Source organism: Poecilia formosa, unplaced genomic scaffold (assembly GCF_000485575.1).
Source record: "Poecilia formosa unplaced genomic scaffold, Poecilia_formosa-5.1.2 Scaffold0, whole genome shotgun sequence".
Lineage (NCBI taxonomy): Eukaryota > Metazoa > Chordata > Actinopteri > Cyprinodontiformes > Poeciliidae > Poecilia > Poecilia formosa.
In genome coordinates, this window is record NW_006799939.1 from 6,818,363 (window position 1) to 6,839,691 (window position 21,329).

At 40.7% G+C, this 21,329-nt stretch overlaps 1 protein-coding gene across 2 annotated transcripts; it reads left to right on the plus strand.

The window, feature by feature from the left end:
• Positions 1-528: 528 nt before the first annotated feature.
• Positions 529-14,353, plus strand: fbxl4 (F-box and leucine-rich repeat protein 4). 2 transcript variants are annotated; one of them, XM_016681258.1, is made up of 9 exons: positions 529-606; positions 4,190-4,827; positions 6,017-6,353; positions 7,779-8,023; positions 8,157-8,370; positions 10,987-11,058; positions 11,793-11,917; positions 11,986-12,173; positions 13,103-14,353. In XM_016681258.1, the coding sequence occupies exons 2-9, from the start codon at positions 4,331-4,333 to the stop codon at positions 13,264-13,266; spliced, it is 1,842 nt and encodes a 613-aa protein (XP_016536744.1). In that variant the 5' UTR covers positions 529-606; positions 4,190-4,330; the 3' UTR covers positions 13,267-14,353. The 2 variants fall into 2 exon arrangements, with proteins under 2 accessions (XP_016536744.1, XP_007567905.1); XM_007567843.2 differs by lacking the exon at positions 529-606 and adding an exon at positions 2,410-2,533.
• Positions 14,354-21,329: the final 6,976 nt, after the last annotated feature.

A 21,329-nucleotide genomic window follows, 5' to 3' on the forward strand; every position in this document is an offset into this window, starting at 1 on the left:
GTTGGGCGTCTGCAGCTCTGATGCGACGTTTGTAAAGTTACAAGACAAAAAATAGGGTTCAATTTATCACAATATCATTCATTGATTTATAATTGTCTCACTTTCAACCTAAATATTTAGCTAGGTAGCTAGCTAGCCAAATATTTAGCTAGCTAGAATATTTATTTAGCAAGCTAAATATTTGAAGCTAAACATTTATTTAGCCACCTAGGTATTTAGTTAACCAAATACCTAGGTTATTTGGTTAACCTAGGTTAAACTAAATATTTAGTTAGCGAGCTAGATATTTAGTGTAAATAGCCTTATGTGTTTTTATTACAGCAAATTTCTGTGTTTTATTTTGCCAGTAATTTTGATGTTTGTGTGTTGAAGCCCTTCACTTCTGGTTTGAGCTGTATACTTTTATTTTTGAACTTTTGAACACTTTTTGTCTAGTGCCGTTTGTTTGTTTGTTTTCTCCCAAATACAGCAGTTAGTAACTTACACCAGTTACACCAGTTAGTACACCAGCTATTACCACAGTTACAGCAGTTAATACGACACTGTTTTTCACAGAGCAACAAGGAACATTGTTTCATACTGGCTGCCCCTCCGAAGAGTCAAAAGGTCTGTTGATTGTAAAAAGTGTTTACGTTTTCAGACTTTTGTTTTTTAAACTACGCAGTCTTTTTCTTCCACTTCACAGTTCTATCCTGTTATGTGTGGGTCTGTTATATGAGATATATCTTGGCAGACATCACTATTGTTTTATACTTGCTAAGTGCTTAACACTTAGCAAACCAAGTGCATTCTTGTTTTTGCTCGCTTTTCACACAATAGCCCAACTTTTGGAGAAACTGCTTTTACAAACACGCCCTTCCTGAGGTCTGTGTAGGACAGTCTTACAGAAAAGCAAAGCCAGAGAAAGCCGTGTAATACTTTCAGGTGCAAAAAAACATCACAAATTGCTCTTTCATTTCCGAGTATCGAAGTAGAACAGAACACTGGCAACAAAGCAGGGCTGCTGCTTTCTCCATCTAAATGAGAATAACCAAGTGCGGTGCTTCACATGTGCAACAACCAGCTTTCATGTGTCCAAGCAAAAGAAAAAAAAAGAAGGAGAGGGTGGTGTGGGAGGGGGATGAGGGGGTGGTACAGCAGACTTATTATTTTCCTGCCTTTTACCAGCTGGGGCATAAAAAGAACATACAGAGGGTGTGTTGGTTCATGGGTGTGCATTTATGTGTGTGTACATGTATCTCTTCAGGCACTCGTGTGTGCGTCCATCTCCCATTTGCATTTGAGTGAGCCTGGCCGTGTGCATATGTATGGGTGGCACAGTGGACCAGAACAGAGCTCTGACAGTAGCAGAGCTGCTGCTCGCTGATCCCTGCCTGGAGGAGTTGACAGCAGCCTGGCCTGTCAATCAGGGTGCAGGCCCAGAAGCTCACTGCTCACATTATTCTATCTTGTTAACTCTAAATCTGTCTGAATGCTGTTTATGTGCCTTTTTGTGTGTGTGTGTGTGTGTGTGTGTGTGTGTGTGTGGTGGCTTTGCTTTTTTTCCCCCTCTGATGTGCTTCAGTGTTTTGGTCCTAGCTGCATGGACAGGTTCAGATGAGGATTAAACAAGGCAGATGTGAAATCTGGACTGGGGTGTGCTAAGAAAGCCAGGCCACTCTGGGAGAGTTTGGTGACTTTATAGAAATGTGCAAAACAAGCAGGAGATGCAGTTAACTGATGTTAAAGTTAAATCATTAAGGAGGACTTACTTCAAATTTTACAGCTAAATTATCTGAATTGTTTTGTACGAACAAAACAGATTTATTTATTTCCCGGTCAATAGCTATTTCTGGCTTTATTTGAAGTCTAACTTACACTTTCTGATATAGTCCTATTACATTTTAATTCCCAATAACTATAAAACATATAATTTGATAAACGTACAACTATACATGCGAATTTTCTCTTTTAAAGTCAGTGGTATTTTTTTTCTGCAGCATACAAACTACTATTCCCATAATCCTTTGCGATAAAAACTCGCCGTCCGGATGTTGACAACTCGTGACACCTTCAAAGCGGGCACGGAACTCCTATTTTTATGTACATGCGCCTAGTTTGTTCTTCTTTGAAACAAGTCAGATATGTAGCGTTTGATGATATCGGTTCAAATTGTAATCTGTTGCCTTTTCTATCTGAGTTATTTTTTCTTTAAGCAAAAGTAAGTCATTGCAGCGGCTGAGATGTTACAAGGAGGAGAATTAAGCATTTCTACCGAAATTATCACGGGTAACTAATGTTTAATGATATAAATTTAAACAAATTTTAATCTGTGATTTCTTTTTTCCACAAATCATTAAAAAAACATTTAAAAAATACATTTGCTAGTTGGATTTAGTGCACTCTTCGTTACTTAGTGCGTTGTCCTGCTGGTCCCTGAAGGCAACACGAGATAAGCTACAGGAATGTATTTTGCGGACTGAAATATCCAGCTACAGCTGATGGAAAGAAGAAGATACATCCCCATGAATGGATATATAGATCTCCGTTTGCCGTAAATTGACTTCATGTTCATTTGTTTTTGTGTGTTTTGCTGTTAAAGCTGCCAAGCGGAAGCAAGCGGTTCATGTTTGACAGCTCAGCTTGTCTGAATGTTAGCTAACCCCAGCTATTTTAACATTAGCCACCACTGACAGAAAACTGACAGAAAACCAAACAAATTCACGTTTTAATGTCACTTCACTGAAGTTTTACAGAAAACTGGCAGCTGGAAATGTACTACTTATAGAGTGGGATTTTCCATATAAAAAAAACCAGACGAGTTATTGGGCAAGTTCCTTGTTTTATGTTTACATATATTCTTAATTTCTAACAACTTTAATTACATCACTGCTATCTAATGCAAACCCTTTCCCCAATGCTTTTATGTTTATTTTTATCTTGGAATCTAAAGAAATATCTGAGTTTGTGTAAGGTCAAAAGTTAAACTTTAACTAAAGCCGACAGTGGCTCAGATATTCTCCCGAATAGTGGTGCTGCTGATTGACCTACATAGAAGTCAGACAGCTTGGCTGCTTATTGTACCTGTCAACAAACCTCCAACATGGTGGTCACTGACGACAGACCGACCTACCCGTTGTAGGCTGTTCTTTAAGCAAGGACAACTTTGTATTTATGACTTTGATTTAAAATAAAGTATATATATTGCTGTTGAGTGTATAGCAAAAGTATTTACACCACCTAAACATTTTCTCATTTGGTCCCAAAGTTTTATGTATTTTAACTTTAAATGGAAGTCGTTTTTGTTCAACAATGACTTCTCCAGATTCTCCTGGGCTCTGCAGCTCCTCCAAAGCTTCTATGGGCCTTTGGGCTATTCTCATTGCATAGAATGTTAGTTTAGGCAGATAAATGTTTGTATTATTATGATTTTTTTAGGTTTGGACTTGTGCAATACTTGTTCTAGTTTTGAATGCTGTATTGAAAGTTGCTCTATGCTAATTCTCCCCTGCTACTCCCCTCCACTCAGTTCCTTCAAACTAGCCAGTAGCAATTAGCAACCACCTAATGATGGTGGATCTGAGGATCTACAAGCTACTTCTCAGTGAAAACGTTGTTTAAGGATTAATACATGAGCAATGTTATGATGACTTCCTGGAGGTGGAGTTTCTGAAAGAGTGGGAGTTTTTATAGAGACAGAGGCCCAATTTCAATACGATATCAAATTTCTTTTACGTCATTTGTGATACATGTAGCATTTTTATAACAACTGAAGGTAACATAGTTACTTGATTGTGCTATAAAATGGCACTATGTACCTGGATAACACTTGAACATTTCTGCAAATGTTCCATAATTAGCCAAAAGGCTGTCTTTCATCTGCTGTCCTTGAATGATCAGTAATATGTCTCGCTAAAAACAAGGTTCTACAAAAGTAGGTTAGAATAACTTAGCTACACAAATTTTGTTAAAAAATATATCAGTATAAACAGTAAATGTAAAACGAACAAAAGTACAACACAATCATTATAAAAGTTACAGTTGTAACCTGACACATGGGGAAAAAGTTGAGTGTAAATACTTTTACAAAGCACTCTGTGTATTTAGTGTGATTGACAGCTGTTGTCTGACACAACACATTGAGTCTGTGTTGTCTCAATGTTTTGCTCGTCCCACTCATGGATGTGTTTGTCTCTGCCTAACCCCACAGGTCATGCATGCAGCCGGGCCTCTAGCTTGCGTTTTGTCCGCCCCCAGCCCTCGAGACAATGCGCTACACGTAACCGGAGGCTCTTCCTCCGACTAGCCTCCGTCTTTCCCCCCTCCGTTCCCGCCACTCCCAGAGTTCCCTATGTTAACCCTCTTGAGCATGTTTTACTATATATGTCTGCGGCGGCGCTCCAGGAGCGGGACTCGAGGCGAGGCACTGACCAGCCGGCGTGCCGTGGAGTCGGGCCAGCGGGCAGTGCTGCCGGTCAGCGTGGAGGTGGAGCAGTACGCCAAGGAGGTTCTGGACTTCAGCTCCCACTATGGCAGTGAGAACAGCATGTCCTACACCATGTGGAATCTGGCCGGGATCCCCAACGTTTACCCCAGCTCGGGGGACTTCACGCAGACGGCCGTGTTCAGAGCTTACGGGAAGTGGTGGGAACAGTGCGCCAGCGCTCCCTTGGCGTTCCGCCGGACCCCCAACGGCTTCCACAGCCAGGATTACATCGAGCTCGGCTTCGAGGAGCCTGTCTACCCCACGGCAGTGGAGGTGTTTGAGACTTATTATCCTGGAGCCATCGTCCAAATCCTGGCCTGCTCCCACAACCCGTTCTCCCAAAACCCGCCTACTGATGTCAGGTAACAACCCCCCCAGTGATGACATCCTGAAGCAACTTCCATCAGCAATAACTAGAACAGGGTCCTGCACTACCACGGCGTACTTTGGCCATTGTGGATAGGGGGGGAAAAAGGAGGAGTAAATTTTAGCCAAATAGCTTCAAAATTTTCTAGAAAAAACAAAAAAACAAGGAATTTTCTGAGTTTGAAAAGTGAGAAATTTTCTTGAAAAAACTCTGAAATTTAGAGATTAATTTCAGAAATTTTCAAGAAAAAACATGGAAATTTCGGAGTTTTTTGAACATTTTCAACTTTTGAAAAGTTGAACTTTTTTGACATTTAGAACAACAAAAAAAATTCCTTGATTTTTCTAGAGCATTTCTCAGATTATAGTATACATTTCTGAGTCAGAAATGTTCTAGAAAAAGCAAGAAAATTTCAGAGTTTGAAAAGCGGAAAATGTCCTAAGAAAAAAAACTCATAAATTTTGAGATTAATCCCAGAAATTTTCTAGAAAAAATATATACTGAGATTCAAAAGTAAAACATACTTGAAAAACCATGGTTTTTCTAGAAAGTTTCTGAAATTAATCTAAAACTTTTGAGTTTTTCTAGAAAATTTTCAACTTTTCAAACTTTGAAAATTCCTTGTTTTTTTTCTAGAAAAGAAATTTTATCATTGCCCTAATCTGCTGTCATACAACACGGTCATGAAAAGTATTGGAGAGGTTTTTATTATTGTTTTGTAAAAATGGAAAAATGACGCTAAGCTAAGAAAAAATAAGTTGCCAAACTTTATTTCTTATTTTATTAACCAGTAAACCTGTCACAGTAACAAATTTTGCTGTACGATAAATTGCCCATGTAAATATTGCAATAAACGATACCGTTGTTGTTTTGAGACCATTTTCAAGTAATATATTGACAAAATGGAAATGGAAAATGAAAAACACACAACCGAAACCATAATTGTAATGGATTGTGATTTCACTGTAAACAAAATTGGCCTTCAAAAAAGGATTAAAGATCAGGATGGAAATTATTGAGCTCATTAATTAATTGATTGATTAATTTGTGTTTAATAATATATCCAGTAAGCAGAAGCAGCAAAACAAGTTCTCATGCTAACATCCTTTAGCACACAATCATTAACCCTAATCAGCCTGTATTTATAACCTTATGCGATGCTAAGCATGCTGTCTGTTGTCCAGGTGGGAGGTGTTGTGGTCAGGAGAGCCCACCAAAGCGCTGACCCCACAGGCTCGACAGTTCTCCCCGAAAATCAAGCACATCAACTTCCCCACCAATCTGCTCCGCCTGGAGGTCAACAGCTCCCTGCTGGACTACTACACCGAGCTGGACGCCGTTATCCTCCGCGGGGTGAAGGAGAGGCCCATGCTCGCACTTTATAAGATGCCTCTCATCGACATAAGCGACTTGAGTGACAGCGAAGACGAGATGTCTGATGTCGGTGGACCTTTCAAACCAGGAGGAGACGGCAAGCAGCAGAGGACTGCCAATGGCTACTTTGACAAACTGCCATATGAGGTGACAGCAGAACAAACACACTGCAGGGCACAGAGCAAAACACGAACGTCAAAGGAACCTTAATGTTAAAGGGCAGTGTTATGTAAAATCAACTTTTTGAGCTTTACATCGTGTAATAATGTTATTCAAAAACAAACCAAGGAGGATGAAGCTCCTCCTCTGTTTCCAAGCCGAGCTTCAGCATTCCAGCTCCTTCAGACTAGCCAGCAGCAATTAGCAAACACCTGATCTTACTGCACATTTGCTGAACTCATTATATGAGCCACTTCTCAGGCAACGCAGGTAAAAATGTTGCTAAAGGGTTAATAGAGGAGCCATGTTGTGATGACTTCTTGAAGGCGGAGTTTGAGAAAGAGCAGGAGTTTCTTAAAGGGACAGAGGCCCATTTTCAAGGCATTAAATAAGAAAGTCAATTTTTGTTTAAGTCATGTTTAATATTTATAACATTTTTATAACAACTGAAGCTAACATAGTTACTTGATTGTGCTATAAAATGGCACTGTGTGTCTGGAAAACACATAACGGTGCTTTAATGTTCTTTGAAAAAGTCACTTAGAAATTTGAACTAAAGTGTTTCCTTTTCACAACAACAGGTCAAGAAAAAAATGCAACTTTTCCAATTAAATCATGTTGTTGTGTTTGAAATAATGAAGTTAATTGCATTCTTTTTGCTAGAGTCGCTATTTTAGAGTCTCTGTTTGCAACAATACAAACACTGATCAGGTGATTTGTTTATTTATTATAACTCATACCTTGATAACAACATTCACCAACATGTTTTTGTAACTTAATGCAGCCTTAGTGGAAAACAATCACCATGAAAACATGTGCCTGTTATGAAACATGATGGTGGCAGAATTATGGTCTACTACTAACTCTACTCTGTGTTGTTCTGTCAGGCAGCACAACAATGAGACACACTGAAGTTTGTGACCAAAAGGATTAAAAAGTTTGAAGTGGTACGAATACACTCCCATGTTCCTGCAATCCTCACAAACACATCTACGTGTTGAGACTCCGTCCTCGACCCAACAGGCCGACCTCGCGTCACATTGTCTGCGGTGCGCTTCAAGAAAACACCCGTGGCGCTCGTCTCATCTGCACTCCAAACCGCTGCCATTAACGGCAGAATACAATACAGCTATTATCCGTCAGCCGACACCGGGCCCTGAACGCGGCACGTTGTTGATCCGTCACGACACAGCCGCGCGGGGCAAATCGCTCTTTGTCTCTGAGAGAGGCAACACAAACACAGAGCGGAACATCAGAGCCGTTTAGATCTCTCCCACATGGAGAGGAAACATTAATCTATGCTACACTTATTATCCTTCAGTTTTTTACCGTCACTTTAAGAGAGTTTCCGCTTTTCCTCGCCTCTCCTTTCCTGACCCTTCTCTCTCCTCCCTACCGGTCTTCCGTCCTCAGCTCATCCAGCTGATTCTGAGCCACCTGACCCTGCCTGACCTCTGCCGTCTGGCCCAGACCTGCAAGCTGCTGCACCAGCACTGCTGCGACCCGCTGCAGTACACCCAGCTGAGCCTGCAGCCGTACTGGGCCCGGCTGAGTGACGCCTCCCTGGGACACCTGCAGAGCCGCTGCACCCTCCTCCAGAGGCTCAACCTGTCCTGGACGGGCAGCCGCGGCGCTCTCACCCTGACGGGCTTCAGCAGGTCAGACCGAAACGACCTCAGAAAAAAAAAAAGAAAAAACACTCGCAAGGACGAATAGTTTTAAAGTTGGTAGAACGGCAGACAAAAATTCTAAGTCCAGATTAAGAAGGTCATTCTGTTTTCCCCCCTCTAGTTTCATGAAGGCCCGCGGTCTCAGCCTGGTGTGCCTGGAATTGTCGTGTTGTCACTTCCTGAATGAGCCGTGTCTCGAGGTCATCGCCCAGGCCTGCCCCAAACTGCAGGAGCTCAACTTGTCGTCGTGCGACCGCCTCCACCCGCAGGCCTTCACACACATCTCCAAACTCTCACACCTCCGCAGGCTGGTGCTGTACCGCACCAAGATAGAGGTAGGTGTGGTCACCTGTGGACTGCAACGACCTGTAGCAGGTCCACTGTTATCGAGCATCTTTCAAAAAAACCGAGACTTAATTGGCAAACCCTGCATTTAAGAACACATTCAAGCATTTGCTTTCGTTTTGAGTCTTTGTGGTTTCCTTTATGTCCTCTTCAATCCAGGTAAAGATGTGTAAAAAGCCTGAGAATAAATGGAAGTTTTATTCAGTTATTCTGAAAAAAAAAACCCCAGTGAAATCACATTTAATTCACTTGTGGCTTAGATGTTGGCAGAGTTAATACTTTGTGCCGCTCTCTCTTACCATAAGAAAGCTCTTAGTATTCTCATGTCACATTTTACAAGGTTGGGGTGTACACACATTCACTGGCAGCAAAAAGACTCCCAATTTTTTATTTAATATAACTTCATATGTCAGAGAGTTTATTTTTAGCTTCTGAAGGATGTGAGTATAGAAACAGATCCACAGCACCATGGATCCTCCAAGCTGATCCTTAGGAAGAGTTTTGACACACTGCTGCATAAAGCTGAATTTGTCGTCTCAGCAAACCAAGGCTCCTGTTAAAGCTGGATGTATGTAAGTTTTGCAAAAATATGTTTCTTTACATATTTGTTAAAACTATCACCATGTCATCAAAGTGTAAAATGAGACAGATAATCTGTGAAAAGATCGATCTCCTTCACTTCCACCCAGAGCTACTATTGCTGTTTGAAGAGCCGCCCGGTCAGAAACAGCCTATCAGAGCCAGGAGGAGTGTCTTAGCACCATTGATCATCCTCGTGTATGCGCTGCTAAATGTGTCAGTGGAGAATGAACAACTTACTATTTCAGGAAAGCTGTTGATCTGCTATCATCGGTGGTTATGCTAAGTAGCCTTAGCATTCTGAGAGTGTGTTGACTTTTTGAAAAGTTTGACATTTTAGCTACTGACAGTGTTAAACATGTTATACACTGTACTGTAATTAGTAATTGGTAAAATAATATGAAAAATATGAATGTTCATTAAATTGAACTGGTTGGGGTACAATCCATAATGTGGCTCAATTGTTCACTGCTACTGCAGTTAAATATACATTTATCTAAAGGCTTTTAACAAATCTTTTAGATGAAAGTAGCTCCTGTTTTTATTCCCATCTCTGCTTTCTTGTAAGTGACTCTCACTTACAGGTTCATCTTTAAACCTCTTGAGGTATCGCTGCCCCCATCAATAACAAAACACGTACAGCGTGTCTTTAATAAAACTTTCAGACTATTTGTCGTAAAACGATCCGGCTTCTTATCTGATGGCTCGTGTTGCTTGCTGCGTACGCTCCTTTGTCAGCTCCGGGTTCGCGGGGCGTGCATTCAGGTGTGGGCACGTCCGGAGCGTTGTTTTCGTGTTGCGCCTCGGCGTTTTTGCCGCGCTGCAGACAAGAGCGTTGTTACGTCGGGTTTCTGCGGTGGAGCCGGGCCGCGCACCGCAGGTTGTTTACGCCGCGGACAGACAGTGAGAGCTGTGTGTCTGCCTGAGGGAGGGGGGGAGGATTCTGACATCTCAGCTGTCATTACCCTGTCAGCACTCTAATTAAATGAGTAGCTCACCGCAGAGAGAGAGAGAGGCGTTTATAAAGATGCCAGACTGAGTTCGGCGCACGCACACACTCACAAGAGGCTTTCACTTTCATCTCTTGACACTTTCTCCTGCCACAGATGTACACGTGTTGGCAATTGGCGTGTTGAATTTCCATATCTGGGCGCGCGCCGCAGTGCCACAGGAGAAGGCTCCGTCCTCGGCTCACTTCGCAGTGCGCAGAACTGATCTCTTGGGCTTTATTAAATTCCTTCAAATGTTTATTGGGAAGACAGACGGTCTGTTTGAAGGAAGGTCAGATGACATGACTGACTCAGCAGAATGCAACACTGTCATTTAGATGTGATGTTTTGTTATTTTCACATTTAAAGGGGCAGTATCATGTAAATGTGGCCTTTTTTTTTTAGCTGTGCAACATGTTTTAATGTTATTGCCTCATCAAAAACGTACCTGGAGTGTCGCTTTGATTCTTTTATGCATGTTTGAGAAATCCTTTAATCTCCATGGCAACCATTCAGCTGAGCAAAACACCAGATTGGACCTAGCACCACCTTTGAGGATGAAACTCCTCCTCAGAGCTGTGGCTGCCAAACTTGTACGTCACAGAGTGATTCTCCTCCACTCAGCTCCTTCAGACTAGCCAGCAGAAATTAGCAAACACCTGGTGGAACTGAACATCTGCTGAGCTCTTTATAGGAGCTGCTTCTCAGTACAACGCTAGTAAAAACATTGCTAAAGGGTTAATAGAGGAGCCATGTTATGTTTCAGAAAGAGAAGGAGTTTTTAAAGAGACAGAGGCCCCCAATTTCAAGTTGTTAAATCACAACTTATTTAATCACATTTATTTAAGTCATGTTTGATATATGTAGCATTTTAATAACAATTGAAGGTAACACAGTTATTTGATTGTGTTATAAAATGACACTATGTGGCTGGAAAACACACAATACCGCTTCTTAAAATTGCCTATTACTTTTTTCTGCTTTTTCTTTTTTGTTTTAATCATATTTTTTCTTTCTTTCTTTATGTCCCCTCTGTAGCAAACAGCCATCCTCAGCATCCTGACCTTCTGCCCTGAGATCAGACATCTCAACCTGGGGAGTTGTGTGAGGGTAAGGAAAAAACAAATCAAATAAAAAGCTGTAAATATGCCTTTGACAGTCACTCTTTTAGACACAGAACATATTGGATTAAAGTAAAACAGAGATTCCCCCCGCTCAACAGTTTCAGTTTCACTCCACGTAAGTGGCCCGGTGATTCCTTAGGGGCCCAGTGATTGGTTAGGGGCCCGGTAATTGGCCCCGCCCCCTGGCCCGACGCTGACTTGTTCCACTAGTGTGCACCACTCCCAACCAAAAACACCCAGACAGAGCCAGGAGGAGGGGCTTAATGTTGTCAATAATTCTTGTGTACATGCTGCTAAATATGCTAACGGTGGAGAAACAATTTACTGTTCCAGGAAAACTGTTTAGCCACAGTCATAGAACGAATGCTAACCAGCTTTAGCATCCGGGTGTGGCAGGTGGTGTTGTGTTGAACCACCTGCAGTGTAGCATAGAGAAATTAGGAGGGTGTGAGCAGCACATGCACAAGCCTGATTGATAGCACTAACACAATCCTCCTAGTTTTGATTGGTTATTTCTCTCTTAGTGGTGTATTTATGCAGTAAGTGCTGGGAGGAGTCAGAGGAGCTCAAAATTTTTTTTCACATTTTTTTCACAGTATTATTACAGCATATTAAAACCAGATTTATTTAAGAAAAGTTACAAACTACACCTTTAAGTTTTACATTCCTACTGCACACACTGGAGGACATGATCAGAGTAACGTCCGTCTGTCTCTGCAGATAGAGGACTATGATGTGGTTGCCAGCATGCTGGCCACTCGGTGCCGCTCCCTGTGCTCTCTGGACCTGTGGCGCTGCAGGAACCTGACGGACCGAGGCTTGGTCGAGCTCGTTACCGGCTGCAGGTAAGCAACGCAGCACAGCACCACACCACGCTTAACCGTTTGACGTTTGACGTTCTGCGGTGACTCAGGATGTTGGAGGAGTTGGACCTGGGCTGGTGTCCCACCCTGCAGAGCAGCACCGGCTGCTTCCAGCAGCTCGCCCGCAGGCTGCCCCGACTGAGGAAGCTCTTCCTCACCGCCAACCGCACCATCTGCGACTCGGACATAGAGGAGCTGGCCGCGTGCTGCCCGGCGCTGCAACACCTCGACATACTGGGTACACTCTGCGTTTGGTCAGCTATTAACACTGCACATCACCCTGTTTTGATTTTATTGTTTTTTTTTTTAAAGTTAAATGCTTTGGGCTTGTTTCAAATGTAATGGACACAGAGATGAGAAAAGAAAGGGAGAAAAGGTCTAAAGGAAAAGAGGAGTAGAAGAGAGAAAGAAGCATAGATAGAATGTGACAGTCTGTCTCTAGACCTGCAGGAAACAAAACGGAGAATCCACAACAACAAACTTATATGCTTGTATAATAATAGCAGTTTAACATCGTTGGAAAGTACACGGTGCAAGATGCATTTAGTGGCACCTGCAGCCCAACTGAGAGTGTATCTGACAAACACACATTCACACACTAGTGGAAGCAAAATGTTTGACCCAACTCAAACAGATCAAAGGCAACTCTGCCAAATTCTGAGGAAAGATTCTGATTTGAAGACAATAAAATAAATCTCTCTCATTATGTATTTAGCAAATAGAGCTAATTTAGGTCATTCTAACTGACCTGAAACAAGAGGCGTGTGGTGTGATTTAACTTTAGACAGTGAAGTTTATTTCGGTGTATGTAAACTTGTGGTTTAAAAAAAAGGTGACGTTCATCTAAAATCCCACTAAGCTAGAGTTTTTTTTTCTCAATTTCGAAAATAATTCAGTTAATTGTTTTGAACTCAAAACAACATTATCGTTTATCGCGATAACTTCTGGGACGATTTATCGTCCAGCTAAACTTGTTATCGCATAAGAAGGTTTAAGGCGTACGAATACTTCTGCATTAACATTTCCATGGTAAGTTGGAAATGTTGATAAATCCAGTTGCACATTAATCTGTGAAGTAAGTAACGTCGGTTTAGTTTAAAATTAGCTCATAGTTTTGGATTTCAGTCTTTCTTTTGCTATATATATATATTTTTTTGTCATGGTCAGGAACACGGTTGGTGAGCGCCACGTCTCTCAAGAAGCTCCTCCAGTCGTGTCCTCAGCTTGTCCTGCTGGACGTCTCCTTCTGCTCCCAGGTGGACACCCGGGCAGTCCAGGAACTCTCTAGCCTCTTCCCCAGCGTGGCCATCAAGAAAAGTTTTACACAGTGACCCCCACGCCGCTCCACGCCGGCCGAAAGGCGTCACGACCAAGCGAGAGGTTCACCAGCGGGTTCTGGCTCCGCGACGGGTCCGAGTCACGCTGAATGCTGGGAGGAGCTTACGTCCTCGGAGCGGTCGGACGTCGTCAGAGAGATTATTGGGACTTTGACTGAACGGACAAGCAGCCGACCTTCAGACTGTATGACACGAAAACCTCCCTTGTTATTTCGCGCCCCGCTCCGAATCAGGGTTGTTGACCTCTTTTCTTAATCTGACACTAAACATCTAGTTTTTTTGTTTTTTTTGCATCGCCAAACACCAAAAGGACGAGAAACCCGGTGCGACGAGTGACACGCAAAGGAAGCGACATCCGTGCATCGTGCTGCTTACTTAGGCAAACAAAACCTGATAAAAGTAACTTCTTTTCTTTTATTTCAATCACAGTAAAACAACCCAGGTGTTTCTTTTTAGTGCCTTGTCAGAACGATGGGGTGTAAATGTTCTCAGTTTCACAGCGTACCACTCCTGGCTGCTGCCATGGTTTTCAGAATAACCAGCAATTGTATTTTAAGCAGCTTTTCTTTTTTGTTTGTAGAAAACAAAACAAAAAAAAGCTGCATAATTTATGTTTATTTGTGAAATAAAGACAAATCTTTAGCTCCTCAACAAAAAGCACCTTGTTTCTTGTATATAGAAGCAGACTTAGACACCAGTTTGTTAGTTTATTTATTGAATATGCCCCTTTTTTCCTTTTTCTTTTTTTTAGATAAATTCATGTAATTTACTGAAAATCAACTTGTAATTTTATTATCAAGTACTTGCATTTACCGCTTCCTCATTTGGACCACAGCAGGATGTTATCGGCCTTTTAGTTAAACTCTAGCAGGAGCCAAAAGAATAATAATAATAATAATAATAATAATAAAGCACGAGTGGTGTGTTTTAAGCTGAGAACATGCAGCATACGAGAGTCCTTCTGTTGACATCTGCTAACGTCCATCATAGTCAGGTTCACACTTCCTGCTTCTATGTTGCCTCAGGCTGAAAGGTTGAAACCAGAGGGAGATCGCTGCAGATTCATTCAGGATTTTATGCTTAAAAAAAAAAAAAAAAAGAAACAATTAGCGACTTTGTTGCTCATTGGATGAAATGCCATGGAAAAGTATTTGCCCTCTTTCAGATTTCCCGTCTTTACTTGATTTTTTTCTTCTTCTTCAGACAATCAGACGAATGTTAATATCAAATAACCAGAGTGAATAGAAAGCCATGCTATTTGTGTGAACCATTTCGCTGATTATGGCAGTGATTCTTTTTACGTCAATGTGGAGAAATTTTGGATTCAGTCAAAACAAAACCATCAAATTTCTTTTTTGTTTATTTTTGAAAACATTCAGAGGTGGACTTAGTAGGATTTGGTCATATTTTCTGGCAGAAAGAGGAGTCTGTCACGTTACAGTAGAGGTCGTCCAGGTCCTGGAGCAGCAAACAGACCCACAGCATCATACTGCTGCTACCATGTCTGACTGTTTGAAGTCAGAATATTTCCTAAAACCACTGAGGATCATTAAGATTTTATGTTACATGAGACCATATTGTTTTGAATAACTTCACTGAATGAATGAATGAAATTCCTATTTGTAATAATAACATTTATTTATTGTTATAAAATAAATGTTATAACAATAAATAAATGTTATTTAATTATTGTTTTAACAATAAATGGGGGGAAAAGTGACAGAAAAACAACTAAAACAAAAAAAGTGAACAAGTCTGCAGGGGGGCAAATACTGATCGAAAAGAACATGATCAAACTTGTTTTATTTTTTTCTTTTAAAATGTAAATGTCAAGCAGAGTTGAAAAATCCACAGGCATCAACTTGAAAGTTAAAGTGGTTGGAAGTAAAAGTGGTAGAGAAAGAAAACAAACATGAAGCTGTTGATTTAAATGGAATCTTCTTAGTTCACCAAACTATCAGATTTTATTTATTTTATTTATTTTTTTTGTTGTTTTCCTCTAAAGTTAAACCATTACAATAAGGATTCACACCTTTTCTATTTCAGAAATAGAAAAGGTTTAGTGCTCCTTTTTCTACCACTCCTTTTTCCTTCCATTAAACTTTCCGTGTACGTACATGGATTTAAAACTCTGAATATTTAGATTCTTTAGCAGGGGCGATTTCTAACGGGGTTTTTTCCCCTCAAGAATTCATCACCGAATGAATTATCTTTAAAATGGAGGTCATGGTTGTGAAGGAGCCCTGCCCTTTTAAACCAAGGACGGTTTGTCAACGTGTATCAAACTCAGGGCTTGTCCTTTCTGTACATACATATCAGCATCATATTGCTGTTGGGTTTTTTTAACAGTGTAAGTTACTTTACAATCAAAGGACGGATGTACTGTAACTTACAGCAGACTGAGTCAGCTTTAACAACAACAGTCACTAATGTAACTGAGGAAGTAGAAATGTATGTTGATGCTGCTGCTGTTTAGAAAAATCTGCTGATTATTTATTTCAGTGACTGAAACTTTGGGAGAGTCAGCTTGAAAAGCGGTTTTATTCTCCCCCCCTCTTTGTTTTCAGTAAGAAAACTTGAACTTTTCTTCGAAGGACCTGCTAGTCGTAAATATTTGTGCCTTATTCCCCCGTATGAATGTTGCGTGATGTTCAAATGGTTGAGTTTAGATTGTTGCTCTGAAGCCCCTCCAACCAAAGGAATTCACAGTGTCCTGCTGAATCGGGGCCCTGGACTGGGTCTGACCGCTCTGAGCGCATCAGCCATACAAATTAATATGCAAAAATGACATTTATTTATACTTTCCTGTGTGGTGCGCCGTCCAGCGGAGTTCACTCTGTAAACGCTGCTGGCTACATTTGTTGTCAACGCTGTTAAAGATGTGCAAAAAGCCTTCGAATAAGTTCTGCATTGATTTGGTTGAATATTGTTTTTATCTGCATCTGGCTAAAAACACGTTTTCAATTCATTGATAGATGATTGTATACAAGATACTTTGCACTCTAACGAGATCATTGTGGCTTTTGGAGGTGAAACATCAGATATCCAACACCTTGCTTAGCTTTGGGAATGATTTTCCAGATCTTCGTTTTATAGATTGTCTGCTGCTGAAACATCCAGAAAGTCCTACTTGAGTTTTGCAACTTTTTTTTTCTTGCCTCACTCCCAGACAACTGGTTTGCATACAGATAACATCCATATACCTGAAAATTGTACTAAAGAGTAGCACTACTACATATTTTTACTCAAGTAAAAAAAAAGATAGTCATCCAAGAAATGATTTGAATAAGACTGAACGAAACTCAAGTGATCAAAATATTTCATATTTAAAAATGACAAAGTTAAGGCGTCAGCAGCCAGGTGATCTCTCTGGGTACTCCGGCTTCCTCCAACAGTCTCTAAGGTTGAGTTGGTTGTTGGTTGTTTGTCCTGTGTGCCTCTGTGTTACCCTGGCAACCTGCCAGTGACCAGTAACCACCAGAGCAAACGACCCCCACCTGTAGATCGATGCCAATAATTTTTATTTTTTTTAATTTATTTATTTTTTTTAATCACTCCCCCATCATTGAATAAATTAACTAAAATTAAATACTGGATCTGAAAAAAAAAGTGAATTTATTTTAAGGCTTTTTACACCTGACTGCCACTTCTGGTCTGGAGTTTAAGTTTTTTCTTCTTCTGTACCTTTAAAGTAAGCAGAAGAAGAACCAGCCCAGTTCTTGTCCTGGTAAAACATTTTGTCAAACACTTAAAGATTTTTTTCCAGGTTTATTAGGTTTTTTGGTTGAAAACCTCACATTTAACCTTTACATTTAAAGTCAGTTATTTTGATAACTTTTTCCCACCTTCATTTATCCACCAAACTCCAGTGTGTCATTTCAAGTAGATGTGAATAAAAGTATCCCTGTAAGAACACGTTAGATGTCTACAATGTACAGCTAATGACCAGCAGGTTACGGTGATGTACTTCACCGGTGGAGCAGTCCGCTGCGACACCACTCACCCTCTCATGTCAGGTGTGATCAACATTTGCACCGTGTGTGGTTGTTGTGGAGGAAGGCTGTGTGCTTCACTGGCTCGGTGGTTTGAATAAACTGGAGAGCTGCTGACTGACGCGTCGTGGCTTCCATCAATTCTCACAGTCTTTGTCTTGATCACAGATATTACAAAGGAACCTGATCAGAGAACAAACTCTGAATTCCTGCAAAGGTGTTAACATGCAGCTATTTAATGTCCCCTGGTTTTTTTTTTTAACTTCAGTACACCGATGTTGCCAAAACAATTGTAAACGTATCTCTTCTTCGCGGTGTGATCGGTAGCTCAGCTCAGGGATATTCAGGGTGAGTGACTGGGTAGCTGTAGCGGAATGATCCTTTTTGCCTTAACCCCGCTGCCATTTTACAGTCTATTAATACCACAGGGAGAAGTGACATTAGCTTGTCTTCTTAACGCCCTTTTAATGAATTGTTTATGCCTGGTTTAATGATGTATATTGTGGCCCTGTAATGTGCCCTAATGACGGAGAACGAAGCGGCCTCAGCTGAAGTATTAATTTGGACTGCCTCCCCAATGATTATTCCTCAGCTCCTAACGCCACGACTGAGCGCGACGTGATTCATGGCGGCTGCTCGCCGTGCAGCTACGGCTTGATTTCTCGCTGTCACACTCCTCTATGAGGCTGATGTAGTATCCAGGGGATCCATAGCAATTAGTTCAGCCTTTTATTTGTGGTTGTAGAGCTCTCAGGTGAGAGCAGAACGCATCAGCACAGGGGACACGCAGGAACTTGTAGAAGTGTTCACACCACTGGAACTTTTTCACATTTTGTCAGAGCGCAGTTACAAATTTCAATGAGATCTTATATGATAGACCAAAATACAAAGTAAGCCATGTGGGGGTTTTTTTTATAATGTTTTTTTCACATATAATAATTGGAATACTTCTTGTGTCCTTAATGCTGATACCCCTAAATAAAAGCTTCTTCAAGCCCATGTGGAAAGGTTTAGATGAAAGCACATTCATGAATATACACAAGTCAAAGACTTGTAGCTGCTCTTTAGAACTAAATATTTAGTACAAAATAAATCTTTAGCCAGCTAGATACTTAGCTGGCCTAAATGTTTAGTTAGAAAGCTCAACATGTAGCTTCATGCAAAATATTTAGCTTCAAAATCTATTTTATTTGCAAATTAAGTTAGCAAACAAAACACTTAGCTCCAAACTAAATATTTTGCTTCAAAATAAATGTTTAGTTAATCCGCTAAGTAGTTAGCTCCTAACAAAATGTTTAGTTAGCGAGCTAAATATTTAGCTTAAAAATAAATACATTGTTAATATGCTGAATACTTAGTTAAGAAATCACCTCCTCAAGAACAAGATATTTAGTTTGGATTTAGGTATGTTTTTTTTCCCCTAAGTGAGTTTCCCAAAAATAATTAGCTAGCTAAATATTTAGCTCCAAACAAAATATTTTGTTAAGTTGAATATTTACTTTGCAAATTACATATTTAACTGCAAGTCAAATGCTTAGTTAGCCAGTCCAGTATATAACTTGAAGCTAAAGTAGTTTCAGTCTGTATCATTAGCCAGCTAAACACTTAGCTCCAAACTGAATATTTAGTTAGTGAGCAAAGTAATTAGCTTCAAATCAAATGTTTAACTCCTAACTAAATATTTTATTAGCAACGTGAATATTCAGCTTCTAAACTAAATATGTAGGTCCAAGCTAAATGTTTAGCTAGAGAGCTCAACACATAGCTTCAATATCTCCAAGCTAAATATTTATAATTAGCTAAATAAATACTTAACTCCATATTCAACAGTGAAACCTCACACATGTCGACTTCCAATACTTGGAGTTGAGATTGCTACCAAAAGTAACTGAACACAAATGTCGCACATTTGTGTAATTTTGGCCTATCTCAAGTCCCACTGATGTTTACATTTTAATGTCACACAATGTGGAAAAGTTAAAAGGTTTACTTTTACAAGGCACTTTAAAGATGTAAGTGTTCCTGATTGATGACTAAGCGCAGTTAGTGTTTAAATCAGGGAAGTGTTGGGGCGGCAGCACAAACTTTCCCCGCTCCTTGTGTTTTTATTTTGTGTGTCTGGCTGTGCCACCGGCAGCGTCCCCCGCCAGACAGAGCGGGAGGACCGGCCTCGTCTTGCAGGATGTTGTGGTGGGACTCCTCTCCTCAGGCCTGCCTGAGGGAGGCCTCCCTGTGATACCCGTCATTATGCGGCTTGGTGTTCCTTCTCTAGTTTCCCCCAGCTCAGGCTCTAATAATGAAGACATCCCTGACAGTTCACACTGTCGTGTCTAAAGCTTATTATTTTTGATATGTCTGTGTTTTTTTGTTGTTGTTGTTGTTTTGTTTTTAAATCCAGGATATCGAGAATGTCAGAGCTCGGTTTCTTAAATCCATTTAAGCCCAGAAATCCGTGTGCAGCTTTCCTTCGCCATGACCAAGTCGGCGAGGAGAACCGTTTTCATTTACACGCGCCTCAGTCTGACTGTGATACTGCTGTATAATTACTGTAAACAGGCGACGGCGCACAGAGGCTGCTCGCAGATCCCATCCGACTCTCGCTGAAGAGATAAACATTGTCGCTCAGGATCAGGATCGCTTGTCTCATAAAAGCCCATGGAGGCTCGAAACAACGCGTCTTTGTTTGCTGCCTTCTAGAAAAAAAAAAAAAAGGATTTTACTGAAAGGAGAGATTTGGTCACACCGCCACTTTAAGCAAAACAACTTGTGACCCTCAGACATCGATATCAGAATGAATTAGTTTCTCTTTCTCAAAGATAGCTTCCTTTAGAAAATTAGCTGAAGCTTGATGTGGTGTTAGCTAACCCTTCATCCCTCTAATTTTTTTTTGAAAAAAACAAAAAAAACAACAACAATCATATAAATATATTGACTCAACATTGCCATAGTTAATAATAAAATTTTAACAAAACAAAGTGAAATGGTGTTCGTGTTTCCGGAGGTTTTTATGTAACATGAGGTCAGAGGTCATTAGGGTCCCACACACGGAGAGAACAGTAAAGTTCACTTAAAGTAAATTTTGCTCAATAAATGTAAAGTACCTCGCAAAAGTTTTCACTTCACTTGATTTTTAAATATATTTTCTCACATTGCAATCATAAAGTTTAGTTGTTTTTTTATACCAGAATTTTATCTGATGAACCAACACAAAGTTATAAATAATAACTATAAAACAGAAGAGACATAAATATGTTGTCATTGATATTAAGAAAGTGCGTTTTGTGTTCACCCCTTCTCCCCCCCTTTTACTCTGATACCCCTAAAAATTAAATCCACTCTGACCAATTAGTGAATACCAGGGCAGGAACGCATTACCCTAGCTAGCTTAGCTTAAATCTTACCTGCCGGAATGAGTGACATAAAGAAAGACATGAGACGCTTTCAATTTAAAATTTTGTAAATCCCCCTCAACGTACCATTCTCACAGTAAAACATGGTGGGGGCAGCATTATGCTGTGGGAGTGCTTGTCATTGGGAGTTTGATCCCTGGAAGACGACCTGTTGGAGGCTCAGCTTCCATCAGGACAGCAACAGTAAACATAGCGAAAAAGGGATTAGATAAAAGCGGATTCGTGAGTTAAAATGGCCCAGTCAAAGTCCAGAATCGGTTGAGAATTTGGCAGGATTTGAATAAATGCTGTCCATCCCATTGGACTGAGCTTTGTGTTTTTCTGTAAGAAAAAATGGACAAACGTTTCTGTCTTTAGACGAGTGAAGCTGAGTCGTGTCGATGGAACTGCAGAGAAAGTTTTTATTAAATGGGACTGAACACAAACGCAAAAGGCGCCGGTATCTTTTTCCTTTTACTTCACAAATGACCATGTATTAAATCCTCATGAAATTCAAACAGGTTTGTGGTCATAAATGGTGGAAAAGTTTGAGTCTCTGTAGATTTTATGTGATCTGATTTCAGCCATGAGAAACCTCCCAGGGCCCAACCTCCAGGAGGGGCCACCACCGCGGACGGCCTGTGTGTGTGTGTGTGTGTGTGTGTGTGTGTGTGTG